Source organism: Schistosoma haematobium, chromosome 5 (genome assembly GCF_000699445.3).
Source record: "Schistosoma haematobium chromosome 5, whole genome shotgun sequence".
Lineage (NCBI taxonomy): Eukaryota > Metazoa > Platyhelminthes > Trematoda > Strigeidida > Schistosomatidae > Schistosoma > Schistosoma haematobium.
Genome location: NC_067200.1, coordinates 9,077,322 through 9,086,761, shown reverse-complemented (window position 1 = coordinate 9,086,761; position 9,440 = coordinate 9,077,322). Strand labels below are relative to the sequence as shown.

Below are 9,440 nucleotides of genomic sequence, written 5' to 3'. Positions count from 1 at the left end.
CTTATTTTTGTCCCTCAATTGAGGTTTTGGTACTGGTTAAGATGGCTTAATTTGTGTTTTATCGTTGTTTTAGCTCATTGAAGTACTGTTTTCCAAAACTACATCTACATTCTTTTACTCGACGTGTTGGACATGGTGGATGTTGGATTGATTGAATGAGCGGAAAAGTGTATTGGACTACCAGATAATATGCACAAATACTTATTTTTGTATATATCATACTAACTCATTAGATATTGATCCGTTTCTTAGCCAAAGAGATGCACTTGTCCCTTGGGTCACTTCTGATTGGCCTACAATATTGGTTAAATAGCTGAGCGATAATCTTTGTTTAGGCAGTAATTTGCACTTTAATTTATATTATTATGTACAATATAACTAACAAAACCGCCTTGTCTATGACGTTGACTGTACAGGAGCACACGTGTTCAGACTAACCGCAGCAGTTATTCTTCGTTCCAAACCACTTCATTTTAGAATCTCCAAGTAGAATGTAACTAATAAGTAATGATTAAAGTCACCAAAATGCGTATCAGTTGAGTCTACTGGAAGCTTACAAAAGGGTCATATAGAAATATAACAATACAGGTATCTAATAGTTATACGATAAATATTCATATAGCAGTGGTTCAGAAAACAGGGATGGGTGGATAGCCAAGTCCGAGTCAATCTGTCTCCACAACCCTGAATAGAATTAGAGTTACATAAATCTGAAAAAAATTGATGACACTAAAAGTTATATCAGAATATAAAGAATGTAATTACATTGGCCTTAGAGCAAGTAACAGACTTATATGTTATCATGTAGTGTACAGAATTGCATTCAGCTCACCAGTAGCACGTACGAAGCAGACTGCCCGTAAGAGTACAGGTGGGAAGGCTCCAAGAAAGCATTTGGCTACCAAAGCGGCACGAAAGAGTTCGCCAGCTATAGGTGTCCTTAAGAAACCTCATCGTTATCGTCCTGGAACAGATGCCCTACGTGAAATTCGTCGTTATCAAAAGTCCACCGAGCTACTGATACGCGAACTGCCCTCCCAGTTTTGTTCCGGGAGATCGCGCAAGACTTCAAGACTGACCTTCGTTTCCGAAGCTTTGCAGTTTCTGCCCTTCAAGAAGGAAGCGAAGCCTGCCTTCCTGGCTTTTTCGAAGACACTAATTTGTGTGACATCCATGTCAAACGTGTAACTATTATGCCAAAGGACATTCAACTGGCTTGCCGAGTCCGAGATGAACGCGCCCAAGTCGACCTATAATATTCAATGACCCAACTGACGGATGATTTGGCTTGGGCTCAGTGAAATTTCGCTGGCACTACAACGTAAAAACTTTCCAACACTGGTGTTTCAGTCTTTTCTGATGAAACTCTCCTATTTTGAAGATCCCTCAAAGGAAGACATTTTTCATTGTTAAGAGGGTTAATATGATATAAGAGTGATAACCTGTCTAGTAACAGCATGTGACGAGTCTTGTTGCAAATTGATACATAATCTGACCAAGATTCTTGACCCGCCACACTAAGCTAGTAGTTTGTCTTGCGAATTAACTATGTTTATAATTAATATTGAAAGGTTACAAGTCGTTCATAGAGAGAGATTATTTTCCTCTGGTGTTTGAAGCTTGAAAGTATGCTAGTCACACTTCCGAATTTCGCACTACACGGGTGGTTGGATCATATGTTGTTTTGAAGGTCAGTGGGTCCTATACTATACAACTTCGATGGATTGCTCGAGGACTTTGTTTCGAATAATTTTATTTTGCATGTATTACATAGATTTACGGTAGGGTTTTTCTATGTAATTGAATCCCACTGCGTAGTTGGGTAAGCATGTACGTATACATACATGCTTATTTTAATATATGCTAAAACCTTGGTTGTAATACAACTGCCTGTCATTAGAAAAACCAATCAAGATTTAATCTTAATTTTAAATTAACAGTTAAAACTTTCCGACAAATAGTTACCAGTTTATTGTTTTTATACTAGTATTTTGAACGAAGCAACTTCTACTGCCATACTTTTTCCATCAAATCTTAAGGTTGGTTATTAGATCTAAATATCTGTTCATATTAATAAAAGTAAACTTGAGTGGTAAAAGTTAATTTGTGTTCGTGGAGTTCTCACATGGTCACTTAGTCACTTGGTTGTTGTTCATACATCTGGAGTCCATATGCCAACTAAATAGCAGTATCGCTGCTCGTACTAATCATAGCTCATCGTGCACCTTTTGTCTAATAATTCGGTGATGTTCCACCTAGCAGAACACAACACTACCAAAAGCACTCGTCAGCTAAATCTTTTCCATCATTCCTGTACATATAGTGGTAGAATTACGGTGTACCAACGCCCCTCAGTCAGTCAACCAGAATTAAAATAAAGCTCTATGTATTTTACATGAAGTTTAGTAATAGATAACTTGTACGCTATCATCAGCTGATTAAAAATTATTAATAACTGATGCCCCACAATCGTAGTATTTCTCGACCTTAAGGTGGAATTTGACTCTGTTGATCGTGAGGTTCTATGACCGTGTTTGTCACTGAAAGTAGTACCATAGAAGTACATTAACCTTGTAAAGGCTCTCTACTCGAACACAGCTGGTTGGGTGAGAAGTTATGGCGAACTGTCATCAGAATTGATCACCTCATGTGGTGTTCGTCAGGGTTGTCCACTTTACTCTTGTTTAACTTTATTGTAGACATGCTTTTAGAGTTATCACCTTCCTCATCTAAATTTCCAGAGGTTGAACTTCTACCGGGAGATCCACTTGTTGACTTAGAATATGCCGATGATATAGTTCTATTTGGTGAAGACGCTGACAAAATGCAGTCTTCTGACCACTCTAAGCAGCAATGCAAGCATGTTCGGGATGCGATTCTCTCCCTCGAAATGCAAAATGTTGCTTCAGGATTGGGTTACATCGACACCCGAACTAGTGATAGGGAGTGAAGTGGTTGAGTGTGTCGACCGTTTCCCTTATCTTGGAAGTCTCATCAGCCATTGTGGTCTGGTGTGTGACGAAATCTCATCACGGATACAGAAGGCTCGACTAGCTTTTGCCAACTTGCGTCATTTATAGCGTAGGCGAGATATCCGTCTATCAACCAAAGGACGTGTTTACTGTGCAGCAGTTCGTTCCGTCCTACTTTATGGCAGTGAAACATGGCCAGTGAGAGTAGAGGATATTCGTAGGTTACTAGTATCCGATCATAGATGTCTTCGAAACATCGCTCGTATATCCAGGGACCACCGGATAAGTAATGGAGTTGTTAGGAAACGGGTACTGAATAAGGATGGCAAATCAATTGATGAAGTAGTGAAACTTCGTCAGTTGAGATGGCTGGGACACGTGTTACGTATGCCCAACAACCGACTGCCCCGAAGTGCGATGTTTTATGGTGTAGGAGTAGGTTGGAAGAAAGCTAGGGGCAGCCAGACCAAAACATAACACAAGACCATGGAGTCACTAACTAGTGGACTGAGTCATGTTGGTAGGTGTAGACTACCTGGTTGGGGTCCGCGAGATGATAGCAACCGATGGTTAGAGACCCTGAATGACATGGCTCAAAATCGTTTGCCATGGCGCAGGTGCATCCACTCTTTGTGTTCTGCCGAATTCTAATCTTCTGAATTCATGTCTCTTTTTTCCTCTTTCCAAATTTATTTCACTGGATTATACTCCTTTCGGATTACTGCTCATACTCTTACTACCTCTACCACTATGAGATTTGAATCGACAACTGCACCTCTGCTAATGTGGTGTGGCAACTCGAACGTACGTACGAAGTTCTACGTTGTTACTGACTGATTAACATCTGATCCTTAAAATGCTCGAAATCCAAAAGGTGGGTTTAAGACGGTAAATTACAGTATAATATAGTATGAAGCACTAATATCACGATAAAGGTGTATTGCTTATTTATTTCTTACTCCTCGACGTTTACTTCCTTTCCTTCTCTGGATGCACTTCCTAGCTTCTTTATTCATGGTTCTCAATGAGCGTACGTCACATATTGTTGTTGATACAGCACCTTTTGTAAAACGTACACGTCTTGAGGTAAGTGAAATTCGTAAAATCTTTCATCATGTGCGTTTCTAGACTTTCGGTGCAAGTATTTACACTATACCACAAGTTTTAGCTGAAATAAAAGATGTTCAAACACGTGAATATATGAATTGTTTACCATATGCCCTGAATTGTCAAGTACCAGAAACTAATTCTATTAACATAAGTAAGTATCAAGAAAATCTGGTACCTTAGTTATTATCATAGTTAAAGGTATTGCAAAACAAACTGGGGATCTGTCAGTTCTTTCTGCAACAGATATTAACGTGATCGCTTTAACTTATGAACTGCATAAAAGATATATCGGCGAACCAAAAATTAAGGATGTGGTAAGTCATTGTTATATCACTATACATATACCCATACCGTCAGAAACCTTTGCCCAGTAACCTTGGGTCTTTAGCTCGTTCTCAATTGCCAAAATCGAACACAAAAAGCAATCCATCCGTTGATGTATGTGATGGGGCAGAAACATCTGGATCTGAAATCAGTGATACAGAAACATCTGAACCGGATGATGATGATTGGATAACAGAAAATAACTTTGATGAGAAGGCCATGACTAATTTTGGGCTTGGAGGAAAAATTGCGTATGCTAACCTTTTTGATGGTGTTTGGTTGTTTCTAACTAATCGGTTACTGTATTTATTGATTTATTTGCTCAATTCATGGACGGTCTTAAATTTATGTATTTCAGTTAACCTATGTAATTTTGCATGCTGTTCCTTCCGATACAGTTGCGCAAGGTTCAGGGTAGTGCCTAACAGAATAAGATTTGAATCTGGTACGCACTGGCCAAATGTCACATTTTTAAATGGCTGACATATGGGTCTAATATTTTTATGATGTAGATATAACAATGTCTCAACAGCATTGTACGTAACACTTTTTATGCCTAACTTTTAATATGACAGTTGACTCAAAGATAGATTAAATGTATGGCGTCGCCACATTTAGTGAATTTCCCCAAACACTAATTTTTCATGCATTTATCACTGATCTTGTGAAGATTTCCATTAATTTATATATTTCCTTGTGCGAGTTTCGCTAATATTCTGCAAAGTAATTCAACCAATAGATCGAAGGTTTTTATACTCTCTCGTTTACTTTAGTTTGGGCATGCAAGTAAAATTACATTTTAAGCTCTAGAACTGATACATACTTTTTGTAACAGAGAGTCGTCCTTCTCGAATCATATCTAAGCGTAATGCTCTTTATTACCACTGATACTGTTACTACTTCTATTACCCTGGTATTTGTCTGGTTGTGCTATGTTGTGGCAACCAATAAATATAAGTGATAAACTGTACGTTGCTTATAACTGATTGTCTGACACAGCAGTACATCTGTAAGCGGGAAATACCAAGTAGTATTTGATAAACAAGATACAGTAGAATAAATAATTATTCATTCTCTTTATTTTAATTTTCTGGATTTGTTTCTTGATACAAACGTATTTTGTTTTAGAGATATACTGGAACCAATCAATGAAGTTGAAACAAACGTTGTAGCTTGCTTGACAACTGATTTTGCTATGCAAAATGTTCTTTTCCACGCAGGTCTCGACATAGTAAGCATAAATGGTTTGCGTATTCGCCAACCAAGAACACATTTACTTTGGTGTTGTGCTTGCTTTAAGTGAGTCTAGGAAACATATGGTTTATATTTACCTATTGATTAATAATGGTGTAATGACCAAGTTTGTAAGTGGTCTACTGGTGATATGATCACTCGTAAATACCCACTTCATTTTCAAATGACCATGTTCAACTGCCACCAGCCTAAATTCCCCATTGCGATTTGCGTGGAAGTAGGTTGTAAAAATGCTTGGGGATGGCCAAACTAAGACAAAGCACTAGTTCATGGTATTATTGACTGTTGGTGGATAAAAAACTATCCAGATGTCGTTTGCATCATAAAATCATAATCACTTATTATACATCGTTGGGTGACATGGCTAAAAATCAGTCGCGTATTGAAAGGATATTCACCGTTTAATCTCACTTCACTTTTCAAATTATATTTTCTATGTTTAGTTATTTTCACCATTACAGACTCCATTATTTCTTCGACTACTGTACTAATACATCTTATTAATTTACTCACGTGCTGCACAGATGTTAGAATTCGAACTAATGCACATTCGTGACTTATTTATTTGTTTAAATTATAATTGATTCGAACTCAAAGTGTTCAGTAGAAGTATTTCCGTTGCTCACTTGACAAGTTTCCCGTGTATCCGTTGTGCAGTGTAGAACTTGACAGCGCTCTGATGTAATAGTGACTGGTGACTTTAGTGCTCAAGTAGGTAAACTAAACGAAAAGGAAAGACATTTGGGCGGACGTTATGGTGTCGATAGCAACCGATGGTTAGAGACCCTGAATGACATGGCTCAAAATCGTTTGCAGTGGTACAGGTGCATCCACTCTTCTAATCTTCTGAATTCTTCATGTCCGTTTTTTCTCTTTCCAAATTTATTTCACTGGATTATACTCCTTGAATAACATCTTCAAACCCTAATCCTCCCGTTTACTGCTTATACTTTTACTACCTCTACCATTATGGGATTTGAAACGACAATTGTATCTGTGATAATGTGATATGGCAACTTAAACTCATGTACGTACGTACGACGTTCTACGTTGTTGCTGACTAACTGGTACTCTATGTCTGACTCAATGATCTCAAAATACGAGACCAATGGTCTGAAAACATCCATAGTCGAATACTAGTACATTACGAATATCCTTTATTCTTAACGAACATGCCTTACGTCTATAAAGCAGAACAAAGCACACTGCTGCACAGTAAACTTGCCCTTTGGTTACCAGAAATATTCTCGTCTACCCCACAGGTAACGCAATTTAGTAAAAGCCAACCGAATTTTTTGAATTCGTGTCAAGATTTCATTAAACATCAGGGATAGTGTTTTATTTGTAGGATTTGAACTATTTTACTAAGTAGTTGACTTGTCCCAGCGAAGATCATCTCAAATCTTACTAATATACTCAAGTTAAACCTGTGAGACACTAGTGACAGTCCTTATAGAATTTAGGAACTGCGAACATTTAAAGAGAAAGAGCAAAATACTTGATTGATTGCATATTGTTCAGTAATGAGTTTATCACATCACGCTTCACTGTCCTGCTTGACGCAAATGAATCTTGATGGATTTTAATATAATTGAGTTCAATTTTTCTCCATTTTATTACTACAGGCCTACTAAACGTACGGACACCTACTTTTGCCCATGGTGTGGACATGCTAGTCTACGTCGAATCCCAGTTACTTTACACGAAGATGGCCAGTTAGAATTTCACTTTGCGAAAAGATTTGTGCACAGACGGCGCGGTTTAAAAGTAAGTAGTATATACTGAATGATGTCATTTTGTTTTGTTCGTAGCAACCAGTAAGAATCCCAAAGGGTGGAAAGTATGCTGACGAACCAATTTATTGTGCAGACCAACGTATTCCTGACCGAAGACCAGCCCGTCCTAAAAATCCAAAAGTGCTTCCATTAGCTACTAACGGCTTATTAGGATTTGAAGATGAAGAACTATCCAATGTTTTGGAATTCCAATGTAATTTAAGCAATGCATCATCAGTGGTGTTCCCATTAAATGACGTTACTAGTCGATCTGCACTCTGTGGTATCCGATCTGATCATCAAGTACCAAGCAGAAGCTATTTACAAGGTGTACATGCTGAGCATGGCCTTAAACCAACAAGAGGCAAGGCTCATATAGTTAGACCAAGAACAGGAAATAAGAAGAAACATAAATCTTAAATGTGATTTTCTTCATTGTATATTTCTAGAATATACATTATTTTATCAATATATATATTTCATTTCCTTGGTTTTTCATTAATCACATGCCTTGCTAGTGTATATCAAGTAGTTGTAGAAGGAACTAACCTTCGAACGGCAACTAAACCCAAGTCTACCAGCCAAAAAGTGCGATATGTTGGAACCAGATTTAAAAATCAAGCACATCCTAATTCGTTTTGTCACTACTTACAAATCATTTATCATCAAATAAACCTTAATGTGTTTTAACTACTTTCACACCTTACTGTCTTCGGAAACAGAACGTGCCGTTTGTCGGCTAAGCAGTAGAGTCATGTAGTTTTATTAGCCTATAGTTTTGTATTAACAAACCTCTTTATTAATGCTTCCATAGTAATACAAGAAGACAGATATCTACATAACCTGTTGGTTGTTTACACTCCTACTTTGTAGTTGGATAAGGAGATTCTTTAAAAAATATCGCGTTAACACGCTCTTATTAACAGAAGTCACTTAGCAATATAGCCAAGCGAATTAATACGACGATAAGAGCGAATCTTAACTAAAAACACACAAATAACAACAAGTAGCTGTTCCTCCGATTACCTTAAATCTTACTAAACCACATACATATCAGAAGACAACACCTAACATGTAAATGCAAAAATTTACTACTTAGCAGAAGTACAAACGCATTTTTAACTAATCAAAAGTCCAATGGAAAAATGATTGGGAAGTTTGTGCTGAATAATTAAGTGGTATAATGGATGATTGTTGGATAAGGTTATTTAAACCATATGACCCTATGATTTAATGAACACCACACAAAAATCCTTACTTCAATGACCAAAAACCTAAGACGTTAATTTTTAATCTAGTGTTATTAGACTTTAAATTAAACACCTTATAATAAAAATCGTCATACGCTTACTAAACTGATGTCAAAATGTGATACCTGGGTTTCTGGTGACAAGCCGTGATTGATAGGGTCCAACTTCGTTGTACATGAAACAAATATTACCAATGGTAGTAGATGGCGGTCGCGTAGTATCGCGAATGGGCTGACGTCAGAGATGTCAGTCATTGAATGACAACTCAGTAATTTCAAAGTTAAGCACTCGCCGCGAAGCTTAAGGATTGTATATTCGATCTCTTGTGAAAGCGCATTACCAGAACGAAATAGCAGTTCAGTGATTATATAGGCACAACCAATTCTTCGTCATGTGAAACTTCGATATCAACAATTTCCACGACATCCTGTAATAATAATTTAGTCATTTCCTATCACAGTGGTGATCCTTTTCTAGTTAAATTTAACAAAATCAGCCAAATAACTTGTGACTATTGCTAGGTTAGTACGAGTGGCCTTCAGAATTATTTATTAATCTCATGTTTTTAAGCTGATTTCGACCGTAAAGAATTGCTAGTTACTAAGGTGGATAGTTATCGTGTCATTACGAAAGTAATAACTGACATCTCGGGCCAATCAGAAGTCGGCTAAGTGTAAAGTGCACATGATTAACCAAGAAATGGCTTTCATTCCTAGAGGATGGAACACGAATGGTGGCTTAACTCTCCTAGGGAG

The 9,440-nt window shown here is 37.5% G+C and overlaps 1 protein-coding gene across 2 annotated transcripts; it reads left to right on the top strand.

The window, feature by feature from the left end:
• Positions 1-1,326: 1,326 nt before the first annotated feature.
• Positions 1,327-7,923, top strand: NOB1_1 (Nin1 binding protein; the record flags this gene model as incomplete). Of its 2 annotated transcripts, none has more annotated exons than XM_051217449.1 (8): positions 1,327-1,690; positions 3,976-4,058; positions 4,101-4,233; positions 4,275-4,396; positions 4,440-4,657; positions 5,535-5,705; positions 7,286-7,427; positions 7,472-7,923. In XM_051217449.1, the coding sequence occupies exons 2-8, from the start codon at positions 3,987-3,989 to the stop codon at positions 7,853-7,855; spliced, it is 1,242 nt and encodes a 413-aa protein (XP_051064850.1). In that variant the 5' UTR covers positions 1,327-1,690; positions 3,976-3,986. The 2 variants fall into 2 exon arrangements, with proteins under 2 accessions (XP_051064850.1, XP_012797993.3); XM_012942539.3 differs by lacking the exon at positions 1,327-1,690 and adding an exon at positions 1,691-3,573 and having other exon boundaries at positions 3,908-4,058; positions 7,472-7,855.
• Between the last annotated feature and the right edge of the window lie 1,517 nt (positions 7,924-9,440).